Source organism: Capra hircus, chromosome 21 (genome assembly GCF_001704415.2).
Source record: "Capra hircus breed San Clemente chromosome 21, ASM170441v1, whole genome shotgun sequence".
NCBI classification, from domain to species: Eukaryota; Metazoa; Chordata; class Mammalia; order Artiodactyla; family Bovidae; genus Capra; species Capra hircus.
Genome location: NC_030828.1, coordinates 59,513,779 through 59,526,594, shown reverse-complemented (window position 1 = coordinate 59,526,594; position 12,816 = coordinate 59,513,779). Strand labels below are relative to the sequence as shown.

The 12,816-nt window shown below is 51.2% G+C and overlaps 1 protein-coding gene across 3 annotated transcripts in view; it reads left to right on the top strand.

Annotated features, from left to right (window-relative positions):
* Positions 8,353 to 12,816, top strand: part of CLMN (calmin) — a 114,995-nt gene continuing 110,531 nt past the window's right edge. For 2 of the 3 annotated variants that reach the window (XM_018066397.1, XM_018066398.1), the window contains exon 1: positions 8,354 to 8,485. In XM_018066397.1, coding sequence (XP_017921886.1) covers positions 8,404 to 8,485 — 82 coding nt within the window. In that variant the 5' untranslated portion in view covers positions 8,354 to 8,403. Of the gene's footprint in view, positions 8,486 to 12,816 lie in introns of all 3 variants that reach the window. The other variant, XM_018066396.1, reaches the window with a different exon arrangement.

Genomic DNA, 12,816 nt, shown 5'->3' with positions numbered 1-12,816 from the left:
TGTTTGTATTCTGTAGAGCACTGCAGATGTGGGAAGGAGGCAGTTTTTCATGAAAAGTGTGATGGGAAGCCGGGAAATGACAGATCCTGATGCCATCCAAGATTGTTCTGGGGACTTGTGGGGAATACACATTGGGATGTGAGGTTGGGCACAGCCGGGGAGCAAGGAACCCAGCAGGAGGGGTGGAGGTTGTGGAAGGGAGGGATGCTGGTGGCTTGAGTCAGGACGCCTGGGGAGGTGGAGCGCCTGGTGCTCTGGTTATCTAATGCCGCACAACACAACTTAGTGACTTAAGACAGCAACAGCGATGCTTTTTCTCCAACAGGTTGGGGTTGACGCGGCTCTCTGCTTGGAGGTTCTCACTTAAGGTTTCTCATGTGGTTACTGGCAGACGGTATCCAGGGTAATCAAGAGTTCAGCTGGACTGAAGGTGAGCATCTGTTCAAGATGGCTTTTTCACTCTGGTGCCTGATGGCTGGAGCAGCTGAGAGCTCTTGAGGCCTCTCTCTTCCTCTCTCTCTCTCCTCCTGGCTGCCCGTGACTAGCTTGGCTTCCTTACAGCATGGCAGTTTCAGATTAAAGGACACCTGGCTCCCCCTGGAGTTAGTGTCTAAGAGGCCAAGACCGGAACTGCAAGGCTTCTTATGACTCAGCCTCAGACGTCCCAGAATATTGCTTCTACCGTATTCTCTTGGTCTAGCAAGTCATTAGGTCCACCCTAAGTTTAAGGGAAGGGAAATTAGACTCTACCTCTCCATGTGGGAGCAGCCCACACATGCATGGAGGGAAGGGTTGAGAGCAGCCATCCTTGGACGCTAGCAACCAAGAAAAGATTGGGGAGACCAGATAAAATCAATAGGACTTATATCACTGGTTTAGATCAAGGCTTTTGCCCTTACTCCTTAGGACTCTACCTGTTAAAATCCATTTCAACCACCCGAAACATACATCTTTCCCAGCAAAGCTATACTAAGTGTTCTTTACAATGAAATGCTGCCCTTTGAGATGCTTAGGGGTCAGAAGTAGAAATGCCGCTCAGCATTTTACACAAACACAAGAAACCTCCCTACAGAGGGCAATGGACAGAGTTTTTCTACTCCTGACCTAGCAGGAAAATCTCACCCCCGGTGGTCTTGTTTACCTAAGGCCAACAGTTAGCTGACAGATTTTATTTTCTTGGGCTCCAAAATCATTGTGGATGGTGACTGCAGCCATGAAATTAAACGACATCTGCTCCTTGGAAGGAAAGCTATAGACAGTGTATTAAAAAGTAGAGACATCATTTTGCCAACAAAGGTCTGTGGTTTTCCAGTACTCATGTACAGGTACTCATGTACAGGTGTGAGATTTGGACCATAAAGAAGACTGAGCACCAAAGAATTGATGCTTTTGAATTGCGGTGCTAAAGACACCTCTTGAAAGTCCCTTGGATTGCAAAGAGATCAAACCAGGCAATTCTAAAGAAACTCAACCCTGAATATTCATTGGAAGGACTGATGCTGAAGCTGAAGCTCCAATACTTTGGCCACTTGATGGGAAGAAACTACTCATTGGAAAAGAGCCTGATGCTGGGAAAGACTGAGGGCAAAAGGAGAAGAAGGCGGCAGAGGATGAGATGGCTAGATAGCATCACTGACTTAATGGACATGAATTTGAGCAAACTCTGGGCGATAGTGGAGGACAGGGAAGCCTGGTGTGCTGTAGTCTGTGGGGTTACAAAGAGTTGGGTGTGACTTAGCGACTGAAAAACAACAACAACAAAAAACGGTTAGCTAAACTCATTTCCCAGTGAATCTCCAACATAAACCATTCCACTTAGTAAGCTGGGCCAGTTCAAAAGATTCTAAAGCTGCAGCCATAGAGAAGAAAGATCAAACTGGTTTTGGCACAGTATCTGGGGTTGAGTACTTTCTCTACTAACCTATGACATGTGTGACCTTGGGGACATTCCTGAATTTCTTTTTGTCCTTAGTTTCCTCATCAATAAAGCCAGGATGATAATCATACTTCCTTCAAAGTGTTGTTGAGTGGATTAAATGAGATAAAGCAAGACGTCTGATAAATTCCCCCGCTCAAGACTGATTTTGCGGTTAATCTCAGCTGCACAGCAGGTAAGAGAGGCAATAAATTTGTTGAAATTGATTTGTCTGTGCTGGGACAGGGGCTGATCCAGGGACTTTTATTTGCACTAACTTTTGGCGTCTAAACCACCCTTCCTGAGCTTATCATCAGGGAAGTTTTCTTTTGATTTCAAAATGTTAAATTCGATATATTTCCCCAATGTTGTTGCAAGTACCTCATACAGGATGTTTATTCTTCCTCGCTGCATCCTGTCCCTCCCCACATCATCACATTGCCAGCATCTCACACTGTGGGGGGAGAAAAAGTTTCATTATTTGCTTTACTGGAAAATGCATACTCCTTAAATAGTGTTCTAATGTCTGCAAAAAAAAAAAAAAAAAAAAAAATTAGCAGAGCTATCTCCAGGGAAGCAGCCTTTGACTATTTAAACCTGGAAGAAATGAAGGGTTTTATTTGTGGAAATTGGGACATCCGGTGGTGTCTACTTAGGGAAGCAAGATTTTTTTTTTTTAACCACCCATCAACACCTCCACACTCCAAAAAGTAATAAAATCCCAGAGAATACATTAATATTTTATATTATGGGGAATCTCCCAAATTCAAGGGCAGTTCATTTTATGCCACAGAAATGATCTGAATCTTACTAAAGCATCTCTTCTCTATATGCATATCTTTGATCTCACAGTAACTTTGCCAGGTAGCGACTCTGGGCCCCATTTTACAGACGAAACCCCCAAAGGCCCAGAGATGTTAAAAACTTGCCCCAGGTCACACAGCCTGAGCCGTCACTGTCTGCTTACACACACATATCTTCCATGCTTTTGCTTAAACCTGAATTCCTTCTGTTTTTCCGTGTCTCGCTGCTACCTGCCTTTGTATAATGCCCTTCAATATTCCTGGAGGCAGGTAGCAATCAACATGGAGATTTAGCAGCAAAAAATTAGCAAATAGCAGACACTTAACATTCTGTGGGGTCGCAAAGCGGAGAAGGCAATAGCACCCCACTCCAGTACTCTTGCCTGGAAAATCCCATGGATGGCGGAGCCTGGTGGGCTGCAGTCCATGGGTCGCTATGAGTCGGACATGACTGGGCAACTTCACCTTCACTTTTCACTTTCATGCATTGGAGAAGGAAATGGCAGCCCATTCCAGTGTTCTTGCCTGGAGAATCCCAGGGACGGGGGAGCCTGGCGAGCTGCCGTCTATGGGGTCACACAGAGTAGGATAGGACTGAGCGACTAACACTTTCAGTTTCACTAGCATTCCCAAGGCATAGCAGAGACCCCCTTTTATGGCCATGCTGCATGGCATGTGGGCTCTTAGTTCCTAGATGATGTTGTTTAGCTGCTAAGTTGTATCCAATTCTTTTGCGACCCCATGGAGTGTAGTCTGCCAGGCTCCTCTGTCCATGTTATTTCCAAGGCACGGAACCTAGAGTGGGTTGCCATTTCCTTCTCCAGGGGATTTTCCTGACCCAGAGATCAAACCTGCATCTCCTGCATTGGCAAGCAGATTCTTTACTACTGAGCCACTGGGAAGCCTCATAGTTTTCAGACCAGATATCAAACCTGCATTGAAAGTTTGGAGTCTGAACCCCTGGACTGCCAGGGAAGTCCCAGATCCCGACTAGAGGAGCCCAGGGCTCCAAGAGAATTTACAGTTACTGCTTCACGGAGTTAAATACACATTTATTCATCCACACACGCAGCTGAGCTTTGCCAACCGGCCGCTATGTGCTCAGGATGGTATCGGGTTCTGGTACGGCAAAGATGAAGCAGGCAGTCCTGCCTGCACAGCACCTCTGAGAAATGTGCAATAAAGTGGATTTAAGAGACATGCACAAGGACGTGGACAGATGCTTCAAAATCAGGTACTGTCAACTCCACTATCTGAACAGCCAGAGAATCTGTCTCTGCAGGAGTTGCTCTGGTGTGGGCCATCACCATCTCGCACCTGTGTCACTGAGACCAACAGGGCCTCCCAAGCTGTGATCCCTTCCCATGCCACAACAAAAGGGAAAATCTGACCCCTTTTCATCCTACAAAGGCTCCTCTCTGCCCTTAAAACAACAAAGTCCAAACGCCTGCGCTGGAACACCTGCTCACAGGCAGAGTCTTGGTTTTGTCCTCTGTTGGGTCCTCCTGCAGGGCCAGGCCATGGGCATTGAACCGATGTTTTTTACATGAATAAATGAGGTCAGGAAGTGGGTGCCTACCCTACAATGCAGCCTTATGACATCACAATGCAGACTCCTTGCCCAGAAGATGTTCTTGGTCTAGTTGAAGCATGATTAGATAGGATTCACCACAATTTTTAAACTGGACTTGATATGAAATTGCTAACAGTTTTATATGCTGATGAGTGCTCTGATTTTAATGGAGCTATGATTTTTCAAGTGTTATATAAACATGACAAGGCATAGGTATGTGAGATTGATGTGGGTGGGCAGAGAGGACAAAGTCTGGCTTTGGCTTACTCTGAATTTGAACAGGTTACTAAGCAGTTTTAAGCCTCGTCTAAAAGTGATGTCTGCCTAGCTGGCCTAACAAGGTCATGGTGAAGACCAGATTAGCTCTGACTGAGAAAGGACCAGCCAAACCCTAAAGAACTGTGCACACAAGCAGGGCGATGGCAGTGACCAGAGAAAACGATTTCCCGATGGGACGCCCCCATCACACTCCTCCTGGAAGTGGGTGGGAGGGTCCACTGGGATTATCTTTGTTGTTTGTCTTCTCTGCCAGTGGGGGTGTGGATGGGGTGATATAAACCTCTGTCCAGATGACCTGCCTGAAGTCATCAGTCTCTGTTAGCAGAGGCAGGAAGACCTGACATTTCAAAGTCCTTCTGTGGGCAGGGATGTTGGGTTTGAGGCTCTCTGAGGTTCAGACCAGGGATTCTCTACAACTCCTTTCACTTGGCAGAAATCAGTTTTAAACAATGACAAGGATTCTAGCAGAATTGGACAATTTCTAGAAAATTAGTTTCTGGAAAGTCCCGAGAAGTCAAGCCTTCAGGCAGAGTACTTTTCCTCCTCTGAAATGAAAGTGCAAAAGAAAAACAACATTGTTAATTCATGCTAGAGGGCAAATAACCTAATCCCCCTTGCAAGTCACATGGCCCTCCCTCTCAGCCAGAATTCCAGACCCCGGAGGCTGCCTGGACCCGAGAAGGCAGGGACCTTTCACAGCGTGGTGCTTCCCTGGTACCCAGCAGCATGGGTTTTACCCACTGCCAATGCACAAACATTTTTTGATGGCCTCCCCAGAAGTTTACTTGGGCCCAAGACCTAGGGATCAACTGTTTGCCATTTGATCCCTGTATTCTGATTTCCAGCCAATAAAAAAAGTCATTCATCCATTCACTCAGTATTGAGACCTGTCTCTGAGCCTAGCATTGTGCTAAGTGCTCAGATAGAGAAATTAATGAAACACGGCCCTTATTCTCAAGTTGTTCACAGTTAAAGTGGGGGGAACCGTCAAGGAAAGGTAATTATAATGCAACATGGAAACCCAACAGCAGGGTCCACGGGACATCGTGAGATTCTACTGAGTACTATGGGAATTGTATAAGATGGGCACTCAGCTGGGTCTAAAGGTTTTGGAGAAGGTTCTCTTATGGTAGACATGATAGAGCAGGAATTAAGCCAGGTGAAGGTGAAGGGCAGGGAACAGGGAAGGGATCGGGCATTTCAGAGGGAGCAGAAGGAATCAAAGCCTGGAGGTGATTGGACAGGACCTGAACTTGATCGAAAAAGTGGAAAATCAGGATGGATGGAAAAGGAGGTGGCATAGGGACCAATCAGGGAGGGCCAGAGTCCAGAGACCCTGAAGGGAGGAGGGAGTGATATGGACATATGAGTTCAGGGACTCTTCTTGGGCCTTGTTGAGGCCAGCATCATGCTCAGTGCTGAGTTAGGCTCCCAGCCCACTTTAAAAAACCATCTAAAAGTTTCTTTCCACTTGGATGCAAAGAAAGAACTTCTTTGGGCTGGCGATCCAACATCTGGTACACAGTTGGTGCTCCACCAATGGTGACTGAGGCCCCTCCTCGCCAGGGAGGGGCTGCCGCCTATGCAATGGCCCCCGAAAGATGAAGTGTTCCCTTCACAGGAAGAGACATCTTTTTATCATGAAAGATGGCCCATCCCTGCAGCTAACATCCACGACGCTTGTTTAAAGACCTCTGTTCCCTGAGATCTTGATGTCAAGGAAGGCTGATTCTCTTGGCTCTCGACTGGGGAAAGAAAATGACTTTCGGCCTAACTTAGCCCATAACAATTATGAAAAATAAATTGAAGTGTAAAAACAGGCGATGGCTAGCAGATGGGGCAAAATGAGGTGAGGCCTGGCTTCTTGCACCCTGCTCTGCAGGACACAGACACAGACCCTGCTCCCTGGAGTGTGAAATGACCATGCATTTTCTAATCAAATCAGGAAGAAGGCAGCACCAACCTCAGCCTGGGGGCATGTGCCCGGACACCAATGGGCTCCCGTTGGCAACATAGGGCCTCCACTGGGCTTCTACACCCTCAGAGGAGGAGCCAGGGCAGGCTGGGAACTCCTGGGAAGGGCCTCGAGAGGTCAGAAAAGAACTTACTGGTTTTCTGTCTGATTGTAAAAATATATGCTCGTGGTGGGGAACTTGGCGGACCGGGACAGTTGGCTTCTCATTCATCCTCCAGATGAAATCCCCCCATGGGAGTGGTAGCGCATTCAGGCAGTCACCTCTGCCCCTGGCTGTGCCCCGGGGCTGCCTCCACTGACCTCCTGCCCCCGAAGCTGGCTCCTTTCATGTTTTAGGCTCAGCTCCAATTCAGTCCTGGGAGACCTCCCTGACCCCTGTCTGCACCCCAGTTACTTAGCCTGGGTGGATTTTTTTTTTTTTTTCCTGGAACTCACTTCTGTTTGTAATTGTCTCATTTCCTTGTTTGTTGGCTGGCCACCATTCCCAGGAATCTACCTGAGGGCCCTGCCTCAAGGGCACAGGGTCTGTGCATGGGTGCCGGCTTCATTGTTATTTCTTAATTAGGGAGTAGCCCACCGAGGTTTCTAGTATTTCAACCACATGAATGTGGCAATGGTGAACGCGGCCCATATGTATAAATATTCACTGAGCCCTGCCTGTTTTTTCTCCTCTCTTGGAATATCTCATATATACGCCATTCTCCTCCCCTCTCTTTCTCTGTGTGTCTGTTTGTTTTCTGGAAAGGGTCAGAGTACTGAGCTGGGGGCAGGGACCTCACGTCCCTAACTCCTTCTCCAGCCTTTGGCAAATTCCAGGACTCCAGTGCCTCTTTTTTCTTTTCTGTGTTTGAAAAGCCAATAAAGTGTTCTGCCTAAGGTATGAGTTGTGAGCCCCAAATAAGATCCTGGAACTCTCAAGACTCAAAAGAAACAGGGAAGAAACACACACACACCCCACGGAAAAGTCCATACTCTTTCGTTTTCAGTAAAGCCCCAGAGAGGGTCGCTTGGAGACTGAGGTGCCCTAGTGTCGGCCGCTTTTCCCTCCTTCCTAGAATCTGGGGTTAATTCTGTACTGGATCCCTGCGGAACAGGTTCCCAATATCCAAACCCAGAAAAGAAATCTGGAGAGAGAACCCCCAGACTCCATCTGCACACTCGCTGGCCCCTTTCCCAGGCCCTGGCCGGTGCCCGAGCGTCCCAGGGGCGGACGGGCACGGCTTGGGGCGCCCCACTCCGTCGGGGGCTGCCTCCCCGAACTGAGCGGGGGCAGGGGGCCTGGGGTACAAGGGTGTGCCTGTTAGGGTCCTAGGTAGGACGGGAGCGGGGTGGGGGCAGGCGCTGGGAGTCAGGGTGGAGGGCGTATCAGGGACCCGCGGGGTGGCGTCACGCGACTCGCCGCCCCCTGAAACATCACAATCTGGGGGCCGGGACCCCGCGCCTCATCACCAACCCTTTTGCAACCACACAATCCCAGCCACAAACACCCCGGAAAAAAAAAAAAAAGGAAAGAAACCGGCCGGAGTCCAGCCTCCCTCCCCGCCCCGCCCCGCCCCGCCCCTCCCCTCGGCCCCCCGGGCCCCCGCCCCCGGATGGGGGCGTGAGCGCTCGCCCGGCGCCCCGCACCCGCCGCCCCGCGCCCGCCCGCTGCCCGCCCGCTGCCCGCCCGCTGCCCGCCCGCGGCGGGGGCGGCCCGCCGCGCGCTCGCCCGCCCCGCCCGCGCCCCGCCCGCGCCCGCGCTCCTCCGGCTCCGCGGCGCCCTCGCCGGGTGCGTGCCGCTCGCACGCCCGCCCGCCCGGCTCTCCGCGCCCGCCGCCCGCGCCCGGCCCCGGCGCCCCGGCCCTCCCGCCCGCGCTTCATGGCTGCGCAGGAATGGGACTGGTTCCAGCGCGAGGAGCTCATCGGACAGATCAGCGACATCCGAGTCCAGAACCTGCAAGGTAACGCGCCCCCGCCTCCCCGGAGAGGGGCGCCGACCGGGGGAGCCCGGCGCCCCAGGGGCCGCTCCCCGCCCCCACCGACCGAGCTCCGACCCGCGCCGCCCCAGCCCGCTCCTGTCTCCGTCCTGTCACTTACTGGGGGCCCTGGCGGGGGGCGGGGGTATGGCGGCGAGACACCGGCCCTCAAACCCGGGCATTGCCGCCCCCGGGCCAGATGAACAGGGACCCGGGAGTGGGGTGGCACACGTGTGTGTGTGAGTGTGTGTGTTTGTGTGTGGTGGGGGGCATCCCATTTGCTTTGTGGAGGGGACGTCACGACTCCCCCTCCAGCCACAGCTGCGAGTTTGGAGAAGTTTGTACTTGGGCTCTTGGGGGTGGTGGCCCAGGTCAGGGAGAGGAGGAGAAAGTGCGTTTGCGTGTGTGAGTGTGAGTGTGTGTGTGTGTGTGTGTGTGTGTGTGTGTGTGTTCGAACACAGTTCCTAAGTACCTCCAGGGCTAGGGGAATTGAATGGGGGGCGGCGCCTCGCTGTGGCCGAGGAGAAGGAGGTCAGAGGCGCGGATCCGTGGGGTCAAGATACCGCTTTGTTCAGGGAGCTACGGCGGGGGGTGGGATGAGGGCGAGAGGCCCGCCCGCGGCGCGGGACGCTGGGACCTGTGTGTATCTTGGGACAAGGTGAAAGAGAAGCTTGGGAGCCAGCAAGTCTGACCTGGGCTGGGAGGGGGCGGGGGGCGTCTCCCGCCACAGATGAAGAGTCTTTATCTTCCGGAGGAGTCTGTCCATTGTGGAAACTTAGAAAGCACAAACATATTTAAAGGAAAAACTTCACCCACAGTCTCCTCCTGGTAACCCATTCATGCACCACACATCCAAAGAAAGCTGCTTTTTGTGGAGGTGTACTTCCAGCCTATCTCTTTTCATATATGAACTCTGCAGAACTGGACCGTTTCACCTCTGGGCTCTCTTCACTCATATAGACCCTGGCAAGGAAGTTTAGCAGCTTCCTCTTCAGGCTTGGATTTCTAGAGATTCCATGGTTAGGGGGTGACTCAGAGAGAGCTGGGAGGCCTGGACAGAGAGGTAATGGGGTGGGGTGGTGGGTCCCCCCTCTCATTCCAAGTGGGCAGGGTGCAGTCTTGAAAGGGGTGACCAGGCAGTCAAGTTTAATTAAACATTACACCTGGTAGAATATTTCCTGGGAGCCAACATGGTCTGCTCCACCCCTAGGCTGGGCAGGGACAGTGTAGGCAGAGGTGACTTGAAGTGGGGAGGAAGGGAGCCCTGTGCACTGGACACTGGAAACCGAGTTTGTTCTGGGCTCCCCTGAACCTTTTCTGCTGTGATTGGTGTAAAACAAGGAGGATTGAGCTGGAGATACTGAAAATCATCTTTTTCGATAAGTCTCACATCTGGGTCCTGTTGCCTGAGAACAGACATCCTGTTAGTATCTTTTGCTGAGATGGCATCTAGTTTGGGCTGTCGCCGGGGGGGGGGGGGGGTGTGTGTGAGGCAATCAGTGGATGTTTAATAAGCACATACCAACCAAATCTTGGTGCAACAGTTCCCTGCACTCCTCAACTGTCAATGTGAAGGATATCAACTTGTGAAGGGACGTTCAACAATATGAGCAGCTAGTTATACTGGGAACGGTGAGAGAGGGCTTTGCTGAATGGGGGCAATTTGAAATGGATCTTGAGGGTTGAGTAGGAGCTCACTGAGTGGACTCTTCTCTCTCAGTTCCCAGTGAACTGCCCTCACTTCTACTGAATTGCCAATTACAATTTGAGCATCAGTGGGCTTTGCTCTTTTAAAAAAACAAACTTTTAATGTTGTGTGTGTTATTTATGTTTATTATGTGTATATAAAATATGCATTAATCTCAAGGACAAGCCCAACATATTTTTATGAGTGGATACACACGTGTAACCATTACTAAGATCATGGTGTAGAAATTTTCTAATGCTCAGATGGATGTTTTGTCTCCCTTCCCACCACCCCCACCTCAATAAAGCAACTCCTATTTTAATCTTTATTGCTATAGTTTTGCCTCTAGAATTTCTTACAAAATGGAATAGTACAGTGTATGTACTCTTTTGAAATGGCCTTTTTTGTTGTTCCACATTATATTGGTACTTGTATCACTTTCTTGCTTGTATCAGTAATTCCTTTCTTAAAGTTTTTTAAAAAACTACTTCATTGAAGTATGATGTACATATCATAAAATTCAACCTAAGTTTATAAGTCAGTGAGTTTTAGTAAATCTGCAGGGTTTTGCAAACATCCTAACAACGCAGCTGGGGAACCCTTTCATTACCTGCTAAAGGTCCCCAGTGCCCAGCATCTCGCTGTGTCAGTCGCGCTCCTAGCCTGAGATCAGGCAGAACGTACTTCCTTGTTTTTGCCAAGGACTCATCCACTGTATGGATGTACCACAGTTTGTTGATGTGTTCTTCAGTGAGGCACCTTTGGGGTTTGCAGTTCAGGCTGTCCTGGAGGGCTGGAGCTGTCAGTCCTGGGGGTCGCTGTGGAGTTGCTGGCCTATAGTTGTGCAGCTCTGCCCAGCCCTGCCCAGCATCGCTGAGAAGAGGCTGGGAGAGGAGGTGGGGACAGGAATCTGTCTTGTCTCTCTCCATCTTTCTCTTGGCATCCCTATCTCTTGAGGATGCTAAACGGCTGTTTTCTCTCCTCGTCTCTCTGGTGCTCAGGAAGTCCAGCCAAAGGGCCAGGTCTGGAAGGCAGGCTTCACCATGCTTAGAGCATCTGCCCAAACCAGCTGGTGGTTGTCGGCCAGCCCTGGACATGTCTGGGTGACATGTAGGCCGTAGGTGGGGGCCTCGATCATCTGAACTTGGTTCTAGTCCAGAGAGGCAGGAGTCCAGGCAGAAGGGTTATTTTCCAAATTCTGTGCTTCCTTCGAGCACAGGTGGGCAGCAGTTGTCGTGGTGATGGGATGCCGGGTACAGTGGCATTTCACAGATCTGCATCACAGGGACTGAGGCGGATCCTCAGCCTCCAACAAGCTTTTCTCTATGTCCTCAAACTGTGGAATTCTGGAATCCATGCAAATATGATTGTAATGTCACCAGACCATCCCCCCTGGAATGCTGGAATGAAGACTTCCTGACCTGTCTCTGGAGGTCAGGATGAGCAGGGCAGGAAGCATGACCTCTCTCAGGAGGGCTGCGACGACTCCCTGTACCTGACACGTGAAGTCCTTTCAATGTGCTCGCATCCATGGGCTCTTAAAAGTGTCTGCAAATGAAGAACTCTCTGGCCGAGAGCGCAGAGGTCCATCTGGGCGAGAAGCTGCCGGTGTCACCCCCACAGGGTCCGTCGCAAGGAAGCGGGGGCGGCCCAAGCTGTTGACCTTTTCAGAGGGGAGAACATGGAATTGCAGGATGTGGGCAGCTGCCACCTGGTGGCCCCCAGTTCCCAGGAGCCACGTGGGGTGGAGTGGAGGTTGGAGGCGGCCGGTTCAGGTCTGTGCCTTAATTCTCAGCCCAGCTTCGGGCAGCCATGGGCTGGGTGCCTTTCCGATGACAAGGCTGCCCTAACTGCCCCGCTTTTGGACTTAGCCTCAGGGTCCAGCTGAATGCTGGACCAGTTCTGAGGTCCCCTGACTGTTGGTCCAAGGCTGGTGTCAGGCCAGGATTTGGAAGATGCCCCCGTTTATATAGGGAGCCTCCACCACCCCCAAGATTCACAGCCCTTTTCCTGTTGAGTTTAGCAAACATGTGCCAAGAGGATCGCGTCATGCAGACTCCAGGGAGCGCGGAGTTGGTTCCTGTCCCTGCTTTGAAGGAGCGTAACACCATCATGGCACTCAGCCAGACTGGGACTCCAGTTTTCTGCTTCTGGCAGCAAAGTCATCCGTTCAGTGCGGGACCGTCTCCTGTTGCTCGGGTGCCTGTTGGGTCTAACGCTGTGAAGCTTGACCTCATTATTCCTGAGCGACCTGGCCAAGACCTGGCACCCAGAGTTGGAGGTGGATGGAGTTAGGTAGGGCTGGGCTTCCTAAGGGGGCGCAGAGGTGAAGAATCCGCCTGCCAGTGCAGGAGAGGTGAGAGTTGCGGGTTCCATCCCTGGATTGGGAAGATCTGCTGGAGTAGGAAATGGCAACCCACTCCAGTATCCTTGCCTGGAAAAATCCCATGGACAGAGCAGTCTGGCGGGCTACAGTCCATGGGGTTGCAAAGAGTTGGGCACAGCTGAGCATGTACGCTGTGCAGCAGCGGGCGTATGTAAGCTTTCCTCACTGCATCTCTGGGGGAGCCTGCTAGGTAGGGGTGTCCAGCACTGCCAACTGGGCCCTGCTAACTGGGGTTCCCTAAGC